Below are 22,283 nucleotides of genomic sequence, written 5' to 3'. Positions count from 1 at the left end.
TGTGCGTTACTATTCCATAACCTAGAAGACCCCTTAGCCTATACAGAAAGATATCTATAGAGACAGAGGGAAAAAAGATAATAGTGAGAGAGAGGAAGGTATAAGGCAGATTTGTCATGCCATCCCAAGCAAATCATTCAATACCAAAAAGCAAGACTAGAACTAGCCCCAATACGTTCCCTCAGTCCCTACGCTGATTCTGTAGCTCCGAGATGAGGTCACATCCACGCCCCCACTTTCATGGACACTTTCATGGGAGCCAAACTCACACCGGAAGTGCAATGAATACATGGCAGTGAATGGAGCCGGCTGGACCAGCTCACAACAAACATTATTTATGAACAATTGAGACCTTTTGTAAAGTAATCACTTCTGGAAAATAACAGAAGACATATCACAGGTTGTTTTCTAATCACTTACTTTTCGATGTGCACAGAGTGCACAGTATATAATTTCATCTGAGGATCTAAACAGCAGCAGGTATCGTTTCTGGCTCCGAAGTATCGCGATATTTGGCTGCCAGACAGGAAACGGTGGGAAGTCTCGCGATACTTGGTGCGTTCAGAAAGGTACTTTGTGCTCTTTAGATACCATACCTCTATAAAGATTACACAGTGTACACATCGAATAGCAACACAGCAGACACTAATGTGTTACATGTCTTCTGTTATTTTCCAGAAGTGATTACTTTACAAAAGGTCTCAATTGTTCATAAATAATGTTTGTTATGAGCTGGTCCAGCCGGCTCCATTCACTGCCATGTATTCATTGCACTTCCGGTGTGAGTTTGGCTCCCATGAAAGTGTCCATGAAAGTGTCATGGCACAGCCCAGTCAAGCTCTCAGAGCTTCCTTGCCGCGGTTCAGGAACGGCGGATGGTTTCAACCAGGCACACTTCTTACCCTTTTTTGCACATTGAATCCAAAAAGTGAAGGTCGCCTAACATGCTAAACTAATTTAAACTTAGGAGCGGCCAAGAAAATCCAAGTTTAAACGGTTAAAACAAGCGTTTAAATCGGTTGTTTAATGTTTAGCATGTTTTTCAAGGAAGTTGAAAAGCTTTAGCGCCTCCCCGGCGCCTCCCCTGGTCGAATGTGGAATTAGATTTCCAACTGACTTCAGTTCACTCGACATGCACGCGCACAACTTCCTTGAAAAACATGGAAGCGGCTGACTAAACAACCGATTTAAACGCTCGTTTAACCGTTTAAACTTGGATTGCTGCTCCTAAGTTTAAATTAGTTTAGCACGTTAGTGTTTAGGGTTGGGTGACGATACGAATCTATCGTCAATCGCGAATGTACGAGTCCAATCGCCGAATATTTTTATTAGGCGATTTTTCGGGACGATTTTTTTCTTTTGCAAAATCAATTTGGGCCAGCAAAGTAGTAACAGCGGCCGGGTGGAAAACCCCTCCTCCCGTAATGGTATGCTCCCAGTCCCCGCACCGCAGCATCGGGGAACACTCTGGCAGCCAGAGTAAAGGCTGGGAGGGACCGAGCCGAGGGAGGCTACTGTACTGTAGCCTACATGTTGTTTATGCTCCGGAGTCCAGACCCATGCAGTTTAATAATATACAGTCACAACAGAATGCACACTGCTGTCTCGTGTCTCATCACAATCCCAATGCGCCACCCGTGAAGTCGGGGGGAAAATAAAAAACAGGCTGCTAGTGTAGGCTCGGGGATCGTTAGTTTAGCGCTTAGTTTAGCTACTGATTCAACCCACTGATTGAACTTCATCTCCGCCTGTAATCTAGGTTATTTTTTTATTGACAATGTGAACGAACCCCGACACCAGCGCTGCAAAAATAGACAGATCTACAAGCTCTCAACGCGTAGCGAACAGCGCTGCAAAAACAGGCAGGACGCGATGCCTTGAGAGCTTGTGGATCAACAGCAGCAGCCCTCCGACGGTGCGGGGAGGCAAGAGTTCTCCGGGGAGGAGGAGAAGTTACAAGGGCAGGCTACATGTTGCTGCGGCTAACAACACTGTCACCAGCCAGTGGTTGTGATGTTAGCTTGGCTTGCAAGTTGCAGCTGCTTGTCCGTTCCAACTTCACTTCATCTCCACCTGTAACTTATTTTTTATTTTGTTACCCTGGCTGCGCAGCTGCGCTGCAAAAATAGACGGATCTACAAGCTCTCAACGCGTAGCGAACGGCGCTGCAAAAGCAGGCAGGACGCGGCGCCTTGAGAGCTTGTAGATCTGGCTTTTTTGCGACCTGTAGTGAGCTGTTCTGACTTTACTTTTATGACACGAATATATCGTCCATCGGCGATTTTTGGACAGACGATGGGCGATTGAAAAACATTGGCATATCGCCCAACCTTATTAGTGTTCCTTCACTTTTTTGGATTCAATGTGCAGAAACGGGTAAGAAGCGTTCCTGAAGGAAACCATGCGCCGTTTCTGAACCGCAGCGGGGAGGGGGCGTGGATGTGACCTCATCTCGGAGCTACAGAATGAGCGTACGGACTGAGGGAACGTATCGGGGCTGGGCTAGAACCCACTACAAGGAAAACGGAGCGAAATGAGATGGGAGTGAAGAAAGCAGAGGGACACTTTCATTTTGCCTACTTTTTACCATTACTTCTTCTCTCGGGCATCTACCTTCTCATTGCCGAGTGATAAACCTCTGCAAGAGTGTAGTAATTAGAGCTGAGCTTGAGCGGGGGTTAATGCTACATGTGGGACCCTCCTCCTCCGTCCTCCCCCCAATTCCAAACAGGCCAGCCCATTATAGGTCTGATTGGATAAACACAAAAGGCCAGTGGATCATGGTGAGGTAATAGTAACAGTAGACTCCTCAGTCTGCTGCACCACTAGAGCCCTTGGGGCTCAGGAGGGTCCCTAAGGCCTGAGTTATACTTGGTTGTGTCCATCGTTTTGCGCAGACAAGTAAGACGCGCGAACGCGGGAAGCGAACGCAGCTCGTAAATTGCAATAACAACAATTAGAATAAATTACGTACTTTAAGGTAGCCCCTCCTATATTTTATTATTTTATTTTTTTAAGATTTTTTTTTTAAAGATTTTTTTTTAAGTTTTCTTTTTAAAGTTTTTTCTTTTTAAGTTTTTTCTTTTTAAGTTTTTTCTTTTTAAGTTAAGTTTTTTTTTTAAAGTTTTTTCTTTTTAAGTTTTTTCTTTTTAAGTTTTTTTTTAAGTTAAGTTACCTCTTTGGATATGTATGCCAGTGGTTCTCAAACTGGTGTCTGGGGACCCCCCAAGGGTACCTTGAGAGCGTTCCAGGGGGTGCCCAGCAAAATTAGGAACTAGAATCTTCAAAATCACGCCCGTGTGAAGTGAGGAGCGCTCTTATCATCGTACATCAACAGGGAGAGACGCATATGACGTAAATTCTCCATTCATTGTCAATGGGAATTGAATCTTTCTGTAGGACGAAAATAGCCGATTTGCTCGTCTACATATGACGTAAATTCTCCATTCATTGTCAACGGAAATATAATGTTTGTGTAAGACGAATATCTACACTAATAGCTGAATATAGGAGGGGCTAGCGCCCCTAAAAAAAGAAAAATCACACCCGTGTGAACTGAGGTGCAACTCCCCCCCCCCCCCCCTCTCTCTCTCGCTCATTAGCAGGCAACAGTGCAGCACTATCTCTCTCTCTCTCTGTTTCTGGCACAATAGCGCCCCTACTGGTACATAGTCACACAGGAGTCACACACAAACATAGTCACATAGGTTAACACGGACATTGCTGTTCCTTGGAGTGGTTGCACCACTCAAAAATCTTCCCTTATGAGTGTCCCTCATGGCACAAACTCCTTTCAAATGGGGATCTGCGGCTAAATACATAATTAGGCAGAGACAGACAGTGTGTGAGGGATGCATGGACTTTAGTTACATGCACGCATGTATGCTCGCGCTGCCTTGGTGCTGCGCATCACAACCAACCAGGGCTGGACTGGCCACAGGACGTACCAGGCATATTCCCGGTGAGCCGCGACCGTAGGGGGCCGCCATGATAAAAAAACAAATGACAGGCAGGCAGGCCAATAGGCGGCAGGCCACCAGGAAAGGTCCGGGCGTGCTGCAATTCTGCCAGTGCCATCATGATAATTTCACTGTACCTGTATCAGTGAGTGACAAATAAACCCTCTACAAAAGGGTTGTGTAGTTGTCTGTTGGTTTGTATCATTTATGTTGTTCTGTAAAAGTGGTGGTATTAGGGCTTGTATGTTTGTGTGTGCCTCGACGGAGTGGGCGGTAGAGTTTCTGCTATCTGCGCGCTGGTTGTGGTGGGCCGGTCTGGGCCAAATTCACGCGAAAATGACCGGGCCGAATTTTTGTCCCAGTCCAGCCCTGCAACCAACCCCGCAGACATACAGTAGTAATGCAGGAGGAAGTGTTGACTTAAAAAGCCAATTTTGCCAGCTTGTCCTTGGTTAACTTGGGCATTATGTCTCAATACTTTGGGGATTTCTGCTTGGAGTATTCAGGGATTCATCACACATGCTGGGCCACCTGTCAGCTCAGCTGTGCGATAGAATGGTCCAAGAATCTTCACTGGCACAATCATAAGAATCATATGAAAAAGACAGATACACCCCATGGGTCGTATTTTTGTAATATCTTCAACAGAGATGCAACCATATGAGAATGCACAGACAAAGGCATGCATGCATGTGCACATCATGCATGGTCAGATTGACACAGGCCTTCAAGTGCTACAGAGGCAATGTGCAAAGCAAATACATGCAGCCTCAGATGTCTCAAATGTACGCTTTCAACCCAAAATGGTATTTCAATTCATATGTTCATATGTTTTCTCAGTTGTTAAACATAGCTACAGATCTTGAAAGCCTCTACAGTTGAAAGGCTAAAGGTTGAGGAGCACATCTGGATACAGCCCACACTCATGAAGGAATCATCTTGTTTCTGTACTTGCTATTGATGAACATCATCGCTGCGCAGTGCGCACACCTCAAAAGTCACTTCATTGACCTCAGCTTTGTACAATTACGCCCCCCTTCCCGTATTGCACCTCAGATCCTCTCATTGATTGGAGCCCTAGAGCAACTTGCAGTCTGAAAATCCCAGTGCAACATCCATTTCCATTCTGCATTCGTACACTTATTTGTGTATCAATAACTAGGTGGTCACAGGCAGCACCCCCCCAATGATGAATTGAACATGGTGGACCCTCTTGTAAACAAGTGTAATGCTTAATGGGTCGTCCACTCACGGTTAACAGTCTTTGTATTGAGTCTGTGCTTGAAATGTACTGTAATTCTGCAAACTGTTAATACATATTTCAATCAATCAATAATCAAACCCCCCAAAAACACACAAACACGCACACACTACAGAATTGTTTCTTCAGCAGAACACCCTGGTGGAGGATTGGACGGGGTTCTTGGAAACATCTGGCTTAGAATCTATTCTTATGAGTGTTGTTGGGACTTCAGAGCTCCCCCAACGCGAGCTAACATGAGTAGATTCTGAAAATGTTCCGTGAGCGATCCACGGCACCATTTGCTGTCCAACGCCAACTTGTCTGGGACATGATGATGTGACGGCTTCCCTGCCCGTTTTGAATGTGCCTCTCTTTGTAGTACTCTCTTTTCCCTATTCTAGCCCCTCACTGTCTTACTCTATCGCTCTGCATTCCTCCTCCCCTGCTGAAGACTTAAAATACAAGGCGCGATCGCCACATGCATCAAGTGTCCCAGCCTGTGGCATGTGTTTATGTTCATGGCGGTGTGGCACACTACATACCACCGTACCGTATTCTAAATACTTACTCCGTCATACGACAGTGTTGTGCCTCGAAAACAGCAGATCTAGTACAAGCCCAAGCCTGTAAGTGTAAATCGTCTTACTCTATTTACGATGTGCTACTCAGGCTTAAAGCAAAGCAGCAGCAGCGAGACGAGCAGTAGGATGCTAAATCACCCAGTCTTCAAAATGCCTATCGCTGACCGCTCATCTGGCTGTGAGAGGCAGACAAGGGAAAGGTTATTTCCTAAATGGCTTTAGCTGGGGTGGGGTGGGGGTGTCATGTTGGAAAGGTGCTATACAAATAAAAAATCACACCCGTGTGAACTGAGTGGTGCAACTCCTCCCCTCTCTCTCACGCTCTGTCTCTCATTAGCAGGCAACAGTGCAGCACTATCTCTCTCTCTCTGTTTCTGGCACAACAGCGCCACTTTTGCCCCTACTGGTACTCATGGTCACACACATAGGTTAACACAGAGTCACATAGTCACATAGGTTAACACGTACATTGCTGTTCCTTGGAGTGGTTGCACCACTCAAAAAAATCATTCATTTAGTTGTCTCAAAAGGGTGACAGCCATGCATCATCGTCGTTCTGCCACACACCCAGAGGGGGGCATGTGTGTGTGTGAGTTACATCCCAAGAAACAGTGCTGAAAGGCTGTATGTACCTCTGCACCTTGGAAAGGTACAGTAGTGTGTGCAACTGTGCGTGCGGTTTCCCTAAAGAAATGTGACAGTTGCAGTGTATTGAGAACACTGCTGCTTGAGTTCTAACTAATATGAAAAGTGGATCATATCCAGTTCTCAGATCTTTACACTGGCTCCCTGTCTGTCAAAGAATTGATTTTAAAATACTACTGTTCGTTTTGATTGATAAAGCATTGAATGGCTTAGAATCTAATACATCTCTGATCTTGTGATACGTCATGAACCATCCAGACCTCTCGGGTCGTCTGGGACAGGTCTGTTTCCTGGACCCAGACTCAGACTAAACGTGGAGAAGCAACATTCAGTTTTTGAGTGGTGCAACCACTCTAAGGAACAGCAATGTCTGTGTTCAACCGTGTGTTCATGTTTGTGTGTGACTATGAGCACCAGTACCAATGAGTACCAAAAGTGGCACTGTTGTGACAGAAACAGAGAGAGAGAGAGATAGTGCTGCACTGTTGCCTGCTAATGAGAGAGAGAGAGAGGGGGGGGGGGTTTGCACCACTCAGTTCACACGGGTGTGATTTTTATTTATGCACCACGTGTCTGGAAACTCACAGAAAACTACCAATTTAGATTTTTTTATCAACTCTTCTGCATTGTAATTCTATTCTATTATCTTATCTGTCTGTTTTACTTTAACTTCCTCTTATTTTTCAATTGTATTCAAATGTCCTAATGTTCTGTGTTTGTTAATGTCTTAATGCTTTAAATGTTTTGTTTAAAGCACTTTGAATTGGTGAAATGTGCAAATGTTTGAATTGGTGCAATAAAAATATATTTCCCTTGGGGTGTGTGTGTGTGTGTGTGTGTGTGTGTGTGTGTGTGTGTGTGTGTGTGTGTGTCCGTGGCAAAGTTCTCCGATTTCTTTTTCCCCCCCCAACATCCGAGACAATCTAATCCTTTCAATTAATTCTGTTGTCCAACGCAGTGGTCTAAAACCAATATCACGCCTCTAATCCAACCAAGATCATTTTCTGTAATTGTTTATCGAACCACAGATAAACCTAAAGGTACACAGCTGAAATACGTGAAGTGAGACTATTCCACTCTGCTGCTCTTATAGTTTTACGGTTACTGATGAAGAGAGAGAGACAAGAGAGAAACGGAGCCCACTGAGCGATGTTCGGCTTTTAGACGTCTAAATGACCTGAGATCAGATTCTAAAAATGTCTTCTACATCCTGACAGTTTTCTGAAAAAGCTATGTTTCTATGTCAGTCGTTCTTCGATTTTTCAAAAATAGCAGACCTACAAGCTCGTAGCGCGCCACTCGGTGGCGCGCTATGAGCTTGTAGATCTGCTATTTTTCAATAGCTAAAGCATAACATAATGCTAACACCAAAAGGGGTTCCCGCCCAGAATCGGTTAAAAAGCCATTTGCCAGCTTGTCCTTGGGGTGAAAATAGTCTAAAAATGAAAGTTTTTTAGCAGTCTAGGCTTAGATTAGACGTTGAAACGACGTCATTTCAACGTCTATATCTAGACGGTCTACATTTAGACCTTGATTAGCCAGGCTAATCAAGGTCTAAATGTAGACCGTCTATATATAGACGTTGAAACGACGTTGTTTTATTAGATTAGATTCAACGTCTAATCTAAGCCTAGACTGCTAAAAAACTTCATTTTTAGACAATTTTTTTATCCATTAGACGTCTATGACTATTAGACTACAAAAATGCTCAGTGGGGCCTGGGCCATGGCTCAGTGGTCCAGGCACCTTGGCTGGTAATCCAGTCTAGCAGTGTGCCGCGGGTTCGACTCCCGATCCCGACGGCCTTTACTGCATGTCTTCCCCCCATCTCTCTCCATTTTCCTGTCAGCCTACTGTCTGTCCCTCCATAAAATATATATTAAAAAAAAAAAATGCTCAGTGGGAGGGTGTTAGTAGAACGGGAGAGGAAGAGTGAGAAGAGAAGTTTGAGAGATTGTGAGTATAACATATAGACAGAAGCAGAGGATATATTGTTTTATCCTGTCCCTTCTGCCGTTTAAATGTGAATAATACAAGTTAAGAAGTTCAAGCTGAACTCGTGAAGATAGTGATGTTACGCCTTAGGGTGCCCTATGACTCACATGTTGCAGATACTATTAATGTGATAAGGGCTGACCTTAAAGCAGTTATGATGTCCAAGTGGGGTGGGTTGCAGAGGGAAAGACCATAATTTGTATGCCTGTGTGTGCGTGCACGCGTGCGTGTGTGTGTGTGTATGCATGTCTGTGTGCGTGCAAAAGGTGTGCGTCTGTGGTGTAGTGTCTGTGTGCATGCATACTGTACATGCATGTAGTACAACAGTACTATGATTCTTTTTTTTAACTGCAGTTACAGCATAATGCCAGGAGCCAAACTCTGCAAACTGCGGCCCTTTCATCTTCATCTCCTCCACACTGAAACATCCCCTACATACATTATTGTGTTCCCCCCCCTCCTCCAAAAAAGAACCACTCCCAACTCCCAACTATTTTTGCACTGAACTCATAGAGACCTCTACTCTCTTCTCTCTACCCCACCCCCCTCTAAAAAATTAAAAATACAGATGAATGCACCCAGGGAAGTACATCATGATGGAACTGCGTGGAGGAGGTGGGAGGCCACAGTGAATGGCTCACAAAAGGATCCAGCAGCAGACATCAAAGAGGAGCTGCCGCTCTCTTCCGATGCGGCGCACCCACACAGTATACAGCGAAACTCTGTGTTAAATTAACTAGGAAAGAGTGCACAAAATCCCTAGCTGTACACGTTGCAGAGTTACCAAATTAACACCTTTTAATGGGTGAAAATCTCATTCTGGCATCTTGATTTAACATCGAAAGAGGAACACTGAACCCGTTTTATACTCTGGATTCTACTGGTGCAGTAAACTATTTTTATACACCTGTGTTCACACATTAGACAAACCTCTGGGTCTGGGTGGGAGATTGAATGACCCCACAGCAAGAGGCTGTGTGAGATAACACCCTCAGCTCTTGTACTATATATTTCTGAGTGGTGCAACAACCACTCCATTACGGAGCTATGTGTGTCTGTCCCTGGCTGGCTGCCTGGGTCCGTCCGTCCGAGTACGAATATAGCGTTTTCACAACTAAGTGTCACTGTTGCGCAGCCTCACACACATGTGAATGTCTGGGGATTCCCCCCAGACATTCGCACCCCCAGGGGTCAAGTTCAAGCTACGCCCATGGGGGCGGCTCGCCGCAAACCGGCCCCCTGGGCGCGTTCCTGGGGGTCTGGATGTTCCGGGGAACCCCTGGGGACCCCCACATGGTAACTCTGTCTCTACCGTTTCGGACGTGGGGCGGCTCGCTGGAACCGGGCCGGCACCCTGGGTGCGTTCCTGTGGGTTTGGAACTCCCCCCCCCCCCCCCCCCCCAGGAGCCCCCACACAGAGTTGCACCACTCATTTCACACAGGTGTGATTTTCTACTCTGATTATGATGGCATAGCTCCATTTTTTGATAGCTCTGTAATGCAAACTGTAATGTGTCCCATCATGTGTTCTCTGTCATGTTACAGTATAAAGTCGAAACGGGCTTCTCATAGCTGACAATCAGTGGCGGTTTGTTATAGAAACTAAAAGTGGCCTAAATCAAACAACCTAGTGTATGTATGTGTGTGTGTGTGTGTGTCCGCCCATCATTGGTTTCTAAGGTGCACATTAAATTCACATTATCATTAAGAGATGTGATTATACTGTCACTATAATGACATAAGCAGTTCCAAACAGCTCAATAAGCAGTACACACTGTACACAGCACACTGCATATATAGGTAGTGGTACAATTTAGCCAATGTTTCTTTTAGTTGGTTGACGGTTTATTTACTTTGGGATTTTGCTACATCATCACCTGTCAGAAGAAACCCCAGAGGGACCTGACTGTGCCACAATTTTCTGTCTCTTCTCTCTATATTTCTGCTGTTCTGTTCCACCACATGCCGTCACTTGCTTGTATCCTCAGCAGCACACAGAATTTGCCATGCATGCAGTGACATTATATCATCCACTGCGTTGTTTTGAACATGACTGTGAACTCATCCATCTATGCAGAGTTGCGGACCAGTCCAGCAAGCATGGTCATGTCTAATTTATAGTCCGTCGCACGACGGTGTCGCGCGCCGAAAATATATCTAATGGTTTAAACAAGCGTGCAGACAGTGTCAGTAGGTCTGCTGTTTTCGTCTATGAATCGGACTTTAGCCTGACTTCCTTCTATTGTTCCATATATCTCTGTTCTCTGAGCAGGAGACAGTCAACACACAGGAAGGATGCATACAAAACAAAACTGTCCTCTTTTCTGATATCAAGGAGATAATAAGGCTAGGCCTATATCTGTACCTCAACAGTCATTAGGGGCAATTGTGCTATATACCCTACAGTGGAAGGCACCTAATAAACAACCTGCCATTCAAGAGTTCATACAAGTATTTCCCTGTGCACATCACTGATGGATCTTACGCTTTAAGATTAATTCTCCCACACTCTTCATCAATTCAACACAGCCTCGGCTCAGTATCCATTCTCAGCACAGCATAGCGAACGTCATGGCCACGCAGTGGCAGTTCTTAATGATGCATCAGTTCATTCATTACTTACCTTGACGAGTGTAGTTACTGGTGATGTCGCCGGCTGCTACTGCCGCCAACAGGGACAAGATGTGGAGAGCAGCCAGAAAGCATAAGTTATCCGTGCGCCAGTCTCTCATATTGCCTGGCTGGCTTGGGGAAAGGAAAGGGGGAAAGCGCAGCAGGGCTCGGCGTCTGTTATGATGACAACACGAACATAGTACAGAGTAGACAGTTCACTTGATCTGGATAGTAACTACAATCTGTGTAGTTTGGTACGGGTCGTCGGCTTCACTTCACTTCTTCACTGTCAGTCAGTCAGTTGGGAAAGAAGACGCTGTCAAAAAGTTTTCTTCTCAGCATCTTCTAGTCCGCGCGTTCTGTGCGCAAAGACGCGGAGCAGCGGAAAGATTCAGCAACTTTGCAGCTGCTGCATTACGGTGTTCCGTAGCTGAATGGAAATTCAGCATAGCACGACAGAAAAAGGAGAGGAATAGGATGTTGTTGCTGGAGAATTAGCAGTCACTTGCTGCTCGCTCCCTCGCACTCGGGGCGGAGAGGAGCTTCGCGTTGCCATGTGCTCCTCCATGCCACGCTGGGCGTCGGGTCCTAGCGCCGTGCGTAATCAAAGCACAGCCAATCAGCTGTGAAAAAGGCGAACGTTATACTGCGTGTGTGTGTGTGTGTGTGTGTGTGTGTGTGTGTGTGTGTGTGTGTGTGTGTGTGTGTGTGTGTGTGTGTGTGTGTGTGTGTGTGTGTGTGTGTGTGTGTGTGCGTGCGTGCGTGCGTGCGTGCGTGCGTGCGTGCGTGCGTGCGTGCGTGTGTGTGTGTGTGTGTGTGTGTGTGTGTGTGCGCGTGCGTGCGTGTGCGCGCATTGTGGCCAAATATGATTTTATTTTCTTTAAAAAAGTTTCTGTCAAGAATTTGTATAGCAAATATCACTATGACAATGATTCTACATTTAAATTGTATGGTTTATGCATTTATACCTTAGGCCACTGGAAGGGAATAGCTAGATAAACTCTCAGGGACATTCGAAGATGGGATTAGTGATTTTCACACTGGCCCTGGGATATAGGCCTACTCTACACACACACAAGCACGCACGCACACACACACACACACACACACACACACACACACACACACACACACACACACACACACACACACACACTATACATCTTACTTCTCTTGCTATTTGCAGTAGCCTAATTATTTATGTTTATGGTGACTTTTGTCTACTTTTTAGGGGGTGGGAGGTAATTTTTAGAGAAACAGGAAACTAAGATCGGAGAGAAGTGAGACATGTGGTCTGTCATAGGTACTACCAACTGGAACCAAAACTGGTTCTTCAAGTCGAGTATTTTGCTCAGGGACACTTTGAAGACACAGACCAGGACCACACTGAGGCGTGTACAGGGACCTTAATTCTGTTTCCCAGATGGCCCATGCAGTCAGAGTAGGGTTCATAATATTCTGAGGGTCATGTAGGTGCGCTGCAAATTCCATTGCAATCCAGCTAGTATAGTTTCGATATATACCAATTTAAAAGTGTTCCAACATCGCCATCCTTAGAGGCAAAAAATGCTGACCCAGCCAATCAACCAGAACCACAAGTTCCTTAACCCATTTACGCCTGACCTCAACATTTTTAAAAAATCTTCTAAATCCTCCAGTTTTCTGAAATAAATATTTTCACGATTTTTCAAAAATAGCAGACCTACAAGTTCATAGCGCGGCACTCGGTGCCGCGCTATGAGCTTGTAGATCTGCTATTTTTCAAGTTACAATGGGATATTTTTCAAGTTACAATGGGATAACTTGACTTAAATGTATTTGCTTGAATTAAAGCAATAAATAATATGACTCAAGTCATTATATATCAACTTGCATTCCATTCTCTTGCATATTGTACCATATAGTGGGACTTTCTGTAGTTTAGCCTCACATATCGATACTAATATCACCGTGTGTGGATATTTGTCCAGTGTTAGATTTATTTTATTTATTTTTCTCGCAATGTCCCACCCCATATTTGAAATGAATACTGGGCCCTGGTTGGTTATAGCCTGGTGAATCCAGACGAATCTGGTTGGCCGTCATCATTTCGTCCGTGAAGTCCTCCTCCCACAATTGAGAGGGGCCAGACTATCTGCCTAGGGCAGATGAAGGCTGGCTATGCGAGGCTATTCTGTAGTCGCGTTTGCAGTCTCTAGTCATGGTGTGGTGGGTAGAGGAGAACAGGTTTAGTGTCCCATTGGCCGTGGGGCTTAGTGTCCCAGCAGAAGGGTGAAATCAGCCGTCAAGGTCTTCCCATTGGCCGATGGCCGTATAGGGCTATAGTCTCCCATTGGCTTAGAGGCCAGCCAATCATGAAAATCTTGCCACACCACGTGATTAGACTATAAAGTCTGATCATTGATGATCAGCTCTGCAAGCTGATAATAATTTTAAGCAGAGTCAGAGTCAAAATCCAGCCAGCCTCTATAGACCTCATCTTTGATCAGTGATTTTACAACATGTGTAGTCCACACTGGTGGTGGTGACTTCATTATGTTCCAGTCGACACTTCAGAGCGAGAAGGAGAGAGGAGGGGGGGGGACTGACATGCACTCTTCTTGTTCTTCTTTTGTATAACTTACTGTCATTCTTGTCTCATCATCTGGAACAAGGCTAGACATGGGACACTGCTGCTGAGCAGCGCTGACAAGCACATCAGAAAAGCATAATTGTTGTACTGTTTCGAAGCCCCAAATGAGGGATGTGCGCATGCACATGCAGCTCACTACTTTGACTAGTGAACACAATCCAACCTTTATTCAATGTTTTCCTCCTCATTCTGGTCACTAATAATGCCAGATTTATACTTGGTTGTGCACCGTGTCGCACACTGAAAATAGCAGATTTACAAGCTCACGTGTTTGATTGAATGAAATATTTAGCAGTTTGCAGAACTACAGTACATTTCAAGCACAAACTCAATACAAAGACTGTTAACTGTGAGTGGACAACCCAATTATAAGCATTACACTTGTTTACAAGAGGGTCCACCTTGTTCAATTCATCAAAACATTTAGAGACGTACAAATAGACACTTCTATATATAGTGATGTCACGATAATAATACATGTCCTTGTAGATCTGCTATTTCTGGTAGATCTGCTGTTTTCCATTTCTATCTCTTCTCTCCGTTTCGAACCTCTTCATTTCAACCTTGTGTGTTTCCATGGCATTATGTTCTGGAGCCCTGAAATCGATGTCCTCCACCCTTCTCTTCTCATGCTTGCGGGCACTGTTTAACCCATTTAGGCCTGACGTCGAAATCTTGAAAATGTCTTGTAAATTCTGACAGTTTTCTGAAAGATGTTTCTGTATCGGTGGTGCTCCATATTTCATGTCAAGAACCCCCAAAATGATATGTAATTGGCCACCAACCCCCATCTGAAAATATGTTGCTCCAGGAACCCCTCAGAAGCAAATATTTGAGTTAAAAACGTTGGCTCTGAAAGAATATATATTCAAAGATTTGTGCCATATTTTCACGATTTTTCAAAAATAGCAGACCTACAAGGTCGGTGGTGCACTATGAGCTTGTAGATCTGCTGTTTTTCAATAGCTACATACATTATAACATAATGTTTAAAACACCATAAGGGGTTCCCGCACAAAATGGTTTAAAATGCCACGCCAATTCAGTCACGTTTACGGGCCGTATGTGGACTAAAGTCCCAGGCTTTACGCAGAAGTCTCTTCTCTGATTACTATGTCATCTCTGGTTTGGTTTGGAGCCCCGTGACAAAGGCCCCCTTTCACAGACGTTCCCTGTCTCCTGAGTTCTATTAGCTTGGAATTCCAGCGTTCCGGATGGGAGGTTCCAGAAGCCTTTAGGGCTGACGTGAAGTCAATGACGAGACATATATATGCACTCCTCTCTCCAGCTTTTTGTAAACACACTCCAATGACACGACCAAGGTGATTTTGTTTGACGCGTCAAACAAGCATCAATTCTCGTAAAATGAAACCGCTTCAACGTATAGAGTGGCATTGGAACACTTTATTGTATACAGAGAAATTGTAATATAATTCATAGTGATGATATTGTCGTCATGGAATTAAATAATCGGGTCTATATTAATATCAGATTTCAGCTGAATTTGTGAGATATAACCAATCATGCTCTCATAAACAGCCAAAGCCAAAGACACAGTGTGGAAATCATTTGGGAGGTAGGGTGTGTGTGTGAATGTTTTAATAACTTATACCTTAATAACATGTGACCATGAACTTCATACCCATAACACCACCTGCAGAAGAGCTGCATATTGTAAACTTTGTTTACAATATGCATTTGGACATTTTCCGTGTTTTATACTCGGTCACCCATACAGTATACTGTATTGTCATTGGCATAAATGTCTTTCTGAATATGTCTGACCATCACCATTATGTTTTGGTGCTTAGAAGAGAGAGAGCGATTACAGCATCTACATTCTTACTGTGTCTTTTACTGTATTCTCTTCTGGTTCTTTGTTAAATAATGAACTTCCATACAGTAGGTGACAGTCTCTCTAACATGAGTGTAATTTCAATAAGAAATGCATACGCACAGGCTTGGCAGAGCCTCATGAAGATTATCATGTGACTGAATAAAAATCAGACCTGTCTGAAGTGAGTGGTGCTGTACTGTGTCTGTACTGTACTGTACCGCCCTCCTCCCTGGCGTGCGGGGGATATGGTATTAGGAGTCCAGGGGTGGCTTAGCTGTGCCAAGGAGAAACTGGCATACTGTAGACGAGGCTTTAATCTAGATTGGACCACAGCCGGCAAAACCCTGGATCCTCTGTGTGTGTGTGTGTGTGTGTGTGTGTGTGTGTGTGTGTGTGTGTGTGTGTGTGTGTGTGTGTGTGTGTGAGAGAGAGAGAGAGAGACGCTGCTCAACAGTGCAATCCAGCGGTATTGGCGTGGTACTTCCGTGCTCATCCGTGCTCATACACACAGACACACACACACAGACAGACATACACACAAAGTCACGTAATAGGAGTAGCTAGCACCACTCAAAAAGTCAAAATAATGAATGTACATGAAACGAGAGCAAACTGTGGAACTTTGCATCCTGGATTCATGGATGTTCTGTCGTGAAGTTCTTGTCTTTTCATTCTCGTTTCGGCATTTGTCGTTCATCTCTGCAAGATCTGGCCCAAAAGCTTCTGCAAAACAAAAACATCCAACAACTATTAATTGCCTCAAAATAGGTGTTCATATCTGCAGATACGGTAGACCTACAGTACCATCCCTCAATCTCCTAAAATCCACTTCAGTATTAAACAGTTGTGAGTCCTGCTGCTAATTGACTTTCAGTTCCATCACCTGCCCCTTGAGATGGCTCGGCTCTAGCAGAGGGAAATTACTCTAGCTTTGCTAGATCTGGCCAAACGGCCTGCTATGCAATCATCCTCTTTACATGCATTCTAACAGTTGGAATCTCATTTCCGCCATCATTTAAAAGCCCACCTCCCTCTACCAACTGCTCTGTGCTGCACCAGCTCACCATGGGGCTCCGCCTCTTTATGTGCCACCAAGACTTCGTTAACAATAAAAAGCGAGCCATCAAAAGCGGACACAACTCAATGTTTATCAATGAGGCAGTTGCTCCGTCTCATCTGTGACACCGTGCTTCTGTCCAGCTAAAGCCGGATTTATGTTTCGTCGTACGACACTGTCACTGTAGCTGAAAAGAAAGTCTGAGAGATGGTGAGGTTAGGCTGGCAACCATTGTGCCTGCATGCGTCCTCCAGCCCATTGAGAAATGTCCTCACTGTTCATTTTCATTATTATATATAGTGTTATTGTGAAAATAGCTACAAGCACATGCGTGTCGTGAGCTTGTAGTACTGCTATTTTCACTACTTTTGTGCAACACTCGAAGTAGTATATTTTTATTTATTTTATTTACTAGAAAGAAGTATATTTTTATTTTCTTTATGTAAAAAGTACAGGCCTGGGCCATGGCTTAGTGGTCCAGGCACATTGGCTGGTAATCCAGTCTGGCAGTGTGCTGCGGGTTCGACTCCCGATCCCGACGGCCCTTACTGCATGTCTTCCCCCATCTCTCTCCCCATTTCCTGTGAGCCTACTGTCTGTCCCTCCATAAAAAATATAAAATAAAGGCGAAAGCCACAACAAAAAGTACAAACATGCCGATACGAGGTTTCTGTCCGACAGCAATGATATCCTTTTAGAAATCCATTAGAAGTCATACAATTTCCATGACCTCAGGAAGTAAAGGATTTATATAGTATGGTTTACGGCTATCTGTGCAAAATAAACCACATGGTGCAATAGACGTTACTGATTGCTTATGCATTAAACTTGCCATCTTCAATACACGTCCATGTATTTTCGTCCAGACACAAAGGGAAACAAAGGTTCATAATTATCATTTTGTTCTTGCTAACTTCTGGACAATAAGAGACAGTCAGCCTCCTTTGTATCACCTTGACAATATCCCTGTTAATACGCGCACGCACGCGCCCACACGCCCGCACACACACGCCCGCCCGCACCTACGCACGCACATTACACCAGGGCACACATGACCTGAAGCCCCAGCGATTGCCTAATTATCTGTGAGAGATTGGGGACATCTATTCCGTTACACCTGAGTGACAGTGAATTCATTGTTGGGGTCATGTTGAAATGGGAGTACGAGGTAAGGCTTGCCTACAGGTGATGCTGAATGAATCCACCTGTCTCTCTGACACTGACTGCAGTGCATGCCCTACATATGTCCTTAATTTACATGTCCTTCACTCTTAGAGGACATAGAAAGTACCATACTCATTGGGGAAGGTCTGCACGCACGCACGCACGCACGCACGCACGCACGCACGCACGCACGCACGCACGCACACGTATAACCACTATATGTAATGTATGAATAATGTTAGTTTAGTTTAGTGACAAAACTAACATTATTCATTAGGTACATATTGCTACAGTAGTAGGTGAATTGTTAGTTTAAGAATATGTTATTTATAAGGTACTGTGTGAATTGTTAGTTTAGAAATATGATGTAGCCTATATTGGTTGGTGACGGGTTTGTTTAATATATTATTGATAAGGGAGATTGATTTGTGAACTGCTAGTGCAATCCAATGCTCCCGTGAATAAAGACATTGACACGAGGAACACTGATAGAATGTTATATATACAGCTTTAGGTATCAGATCAGTATATAAGATGATTAGTTCCTGGTTGGATACAGTAAATAACTGTAAGGGGAAAACTGAAAATAAATGCCAACCATTATTAATAATCACATAAGCTGTGAGGGAAATGAATAAATATCACATGACGTAATCCACATTTACAGTATTGTAAGGCTACATTCCTCTTTGATGCCAAGTTAGAAATGTGCTGTTAAGCTGTTAAATAGTGACATCTGCTGGACAAAGATCAAAACCACGTTGTCATCTGACAGGGGAGTGTTCCCCATGAAAACCTTTCCATAGTGAGACTGAAAGAACAAACAAAAAAACAACATTTCCACATCCGACAGTGCCAACCTGAACATAGGAACACAATGGAAACAAGCACCAGGACTTATTTGTGTTATCCTCTTAGCCCAAACATATTAGGACTAACTCGTTCTGTTGGTATTTCTGTCTAATATTCAATCAATCAAACATGTTTACCATTACAATATAGCGACACTAAAGAAACTACATAAACAACTTTGCATAATACCATTATAATATAAAATAATAGATTTTTTTTTTATCAAACAACAGTTTTTGATTATAGGATGACTTCCATACAGTCTACTGTGTGGTATAGCACACTATTCCAGGCTCTTGTCTGGTATCCCAGAAAGGCCATTGTCTGGTATAACAGGTGTCGTATCTCCATCAACAACTGTCACTCCTCCACTGCCCCAGTCACCCACGGCGTCCCCCAGGGCTCTGTACTTGGTCCTCTCCTTTTCATTATCTATATTCTACCACTTGGGCAAATCCTCCGTCACCACAACCTCCAGTTCCACTGCTATGCCGATGACACACAACTGTACCTCTCCACCAAGACCATCACTGCTGCCACCCACTCCACCCTCACCACCTGCCTCAGTGATATTAAAACATGGATGCAAAATAACTTTTTAAAACTCAACTGCAACAAATCAGAAATCCTAGTCATCGGCCCTAACTCTCTCACCAGCTCCACCCAGAACTTCACCCTCAACATCGATGGCACCACTGTTACAACCTCCCCCCACATCCGTAACCTTGGTGTCACATTCGACTCCACCCTCTCATTCCTCCCTCACATAAACCAGATCATCAAAACCGCCTTCTTCCACCTCAGGAATATTGCCCGCCTCCGGCCCTCTCTGTCTTTCCCTGCTGCCGAAACCCTCATCCACGCATTCATCACATCCCGGATTGACTACTGCAACAGTATACTCAATGGCACCACCTCCAAAATCCTCAACAAACTACAACACGTACAAAACTCCGCTGCCCGCCTGCTCACCAGTACACGCTCCAGAGACCACATCACACCCGTCCTCCACGACCTACACTGGCTTCCCGTCAAACATAGAATTCACTACAAAATCCTGCTCACCACCTACAAAGCTCTCAATAACCTGGCCCCCCCCTACCTCTCCGATCTTCTTGAACCATATGTCCCCCTCCGCTCCCTCAGGTCCGGTGAAGCCAACCTCCTGAAGGTCCGCAAGGCCAAGCACCGCACCTGGGGTGACAGGGCCTTCTCTGTTTCGGCCCCCAACCTCTGGAATGAACTCCCCAACCATCTCAGAGCTGCTCCCTCTCTCCTCTGTTTCAAAACCTCACTCAAAACCCACCTCTTCAGGATAGCTTTCCCCAGCTGAGGTCTGGATAGGATGTCCCTCGTTTATCCTTTTATCTTTTTAACCCTGTACTGGTGTTGTATCTGTTATGTTTTGCTTTGTTTTTTTTGTTTTTTCTTATTAAAGTCTGTTTCTAGTGTTCCTATGTAAAGCGCTTTGGGTATTTAGAAAAGCGCTATATAAATTTGAGCTATTATTATTATTATTATTATTTCATCAATATAGCCTAAATCATGTTAAACTAGACAGACTAAATTCACATCTAAATCTGTAGGCCTGAATAATACTAGCCATAGTGACCAACAGGACGTGTTTGGACAGACATTTAGGCACCAGGTCACAGTTTGCACCTATGCTAAATAGCTAGGCCTACTTTGATCTAGGAGCATTTAGACCAGAGGTCTCCTGTTGTGCTTCCTGTGACCACACCTAACATTTTGGTTTGGGTGTTAACGACTGTCTGTTTCAAATGTGTATTGGGATTTGGGCTTGTATAAAGACTCTACTAAAATGCCTATCTGTGTTAGTCAGTGGCTCACACGCCGTGAGGCGGGTGGCCTAGGCCCATGCAGGAGAGATGATCTGTACTTTGTGTCTGCAAATAAACTGGAACTCCGGAACAACTTTCATCTGTCTGCCTCCGCGTTTATCCTGAGTACTTTTGCCTAAGTATTTTAGAAGGTTGTTCATCAGCTTTATAGAGAGGAAAAGCAGTCTCTCCTTTGTAGTAATTATACTTCACAGGCAATAGCCTTTCTGGGATAGCAGGCTATTCCATATTGTCTAGTATCACAAAAAAAAAAAAAAAAACGTGAGTGAATTGAACACCTCAAAAGGCGTCCAATAAAACACTGCTCAGCAACATCCTCGTGTGTGAGGACTAGTGTGAAATGGCAAAAACTGCATGGTGGTCTAATCAGGGGCCTTCAGAAAAAAAAAGCACTGAGTTACAAAAATGGCTTTACATTTTGAGGATATCTTTGTGTGCTGGGGGGCAGGGTGATTGTAACCTTTCTGTACTCACTGCATATTCATTAATTCCATTCAGAATTGTAATCCAAGTTTGGATAAAAAAAAAACATTTAAAAGTAAGTGTGAGGAAAGTGGAAGCTACAAACAAGTCACACAAAGGGCGATTAAACATTTTGCTTCAGAGAGTATACAACCCTGCTTCACCGTCATATAGCAGTGCTTCAGAGAGTATACAACCCTGCTTCACCGTCACATAGCGGTGCTTATATGACGGTGAAGAATAGCAGCAACATCGCTGCAATCTTTTGGAGCAACGAGAGCTGTTCTGACTCTACCTTTTTAAAGACCTCCGCTCGCAATCTGTTGGTCTGCGATACCGCCCTCTTTCTCTCCTCTTTCTTCTTATTTGTCACCTCAGGAAGCTTGTTGTAAATCCTACCAACACGCACGCGTACGTACGCGCGCACGCGCGCACGCACGCACACGCACACGCACACGCACACACACACACACACACACACACACACACACACACACACACACACACACACACACACACACACACACACACACACACACACACACACACAAATTCAGACAGAATTGTGGAGGTGGGGGATATGGTATTAGGAGTCCAGGGGTGGCTTAGCTGTGCCAAGGAGAAACTGGCATACTGTAGACGAGGCTTTAAGCCATTTTGACCTGAGATCAGATTCTAAAAATCTCTTCTACATCCTGACAGTTTTCTGAAAAAGCTATGTTTCTATGTCTTAAAAGTGCCATTTTGACCTGAGATCAGATTCTAAAAATGTCTTCTACATCCTGACAGTTTTCTGAAAAAGCTATGTTTGTATGTCAGTCGTCGATTTAAAAAAAATAGCAGACCTACAAGCTCGTAGCGCGCCACTCGGTGGCGCGCTATGAGCTTGTAGATCTGCTATTTTTCAATAGCTAAAGCATAACATAATGCTAACACCAAAAGGGTTCTCGCCCAGAATGGGTTAATCTAGATTGGACCACAGCCGGCGAAACCCTGGATCCTCTGATGAAAAAAATAAAAATAGAATGAAAAAGCAGCCCAGCACAGGCGCACACGGCACTCTTTTTTCACTCTGCCAACTACAGCCAATTTGTTAGGAGATCCTCCAGGTAAGATAGCATGGCTTTGACAATGGACACCCATCATCTGATCAGGTGTACCTTTTCAGATAAGAGAAGAAATAAAAGAAAACGATAAGGGGGGACATTGGGTAGTTCATATCTCGGGGCCAGACAGATGAACATCCATCCTATCTGGATGTGGGCAATCTGGCCATGTCTTCTATCTCTCTGTGTGTGTGTGTGTGTGTGTGTGTGTGTGTGTGTGTGTGTGTGTGTGTGTGCGTGCGTGCGTGCGTGCGTGCGTGCGTGCGTGCGTGCGT

At 44.4% G+C, this 22,283-nt stretch overlaps 2 protein-coding genes across 2 annotated transcripts in view; both read right to left on the bottom strand.

Annotated features, from left to right (window-relative positions):
• adam12b (ADAM metallopeptidase domain 12b) overlaps positions 1-11,549 on the bottom strand; it is a 163,472-nt gene extending 151,923 nt beyond the window's left edge. Inside the window, exon 1 of the mRNA XM_079511702.1 lies at positions 11,047-11,549. Coding sequence (XP_079367828.1) covers positions 11,047-11,155 — 109 coding nt within the window. The 5' untranslated portion in view covers positions 11,156-11,549. The remainder of the gene's footprint in view (positions 1-11,046) is intronic.
• A 3,797-nt stretch (positions 11,550-15,346) lies between these two features.
• LOC306930865 (uncharacterized protein) overlaps positions 15,347-22,283 on the bottom strand; it is a gene marked incomplete at its 5' end in the record, with an annotated part of 87,325 nt that continues 80,388 nt past the window's right edge. Inside the window, 2 exons of the mRNA XM_079511961.1 lie at positions 15,347-16,228; positions 21,198-21,297. Coding sequence (XP_079368087.1) covers positions 16,199-16,228; positions 21,198-21,297 — 130 coding nt within the window. The 3' untranslated portion in view covers positions 15,347-16,198. The remainder of the gene's footprint in view (positions 16,229-21,197; positions 21,298-22,283) is intronic.

This window comes from Electrona antarctica, assembly GCF_951216825.1.
Source record: "Electrona antarctica genome assembly, chromosome: 10".
Classification (NCBI taxonomy): Eukaryota; Metazoa; Chordata; class Actinopteri; order Myctophiformes; family Myctophidae; genus Electrona; species Electrona antarctica.
Note: the sequence above shows the minus strand (reverse complement) of the source record. Positions and strands in the feature narration are given on the sequence as shown.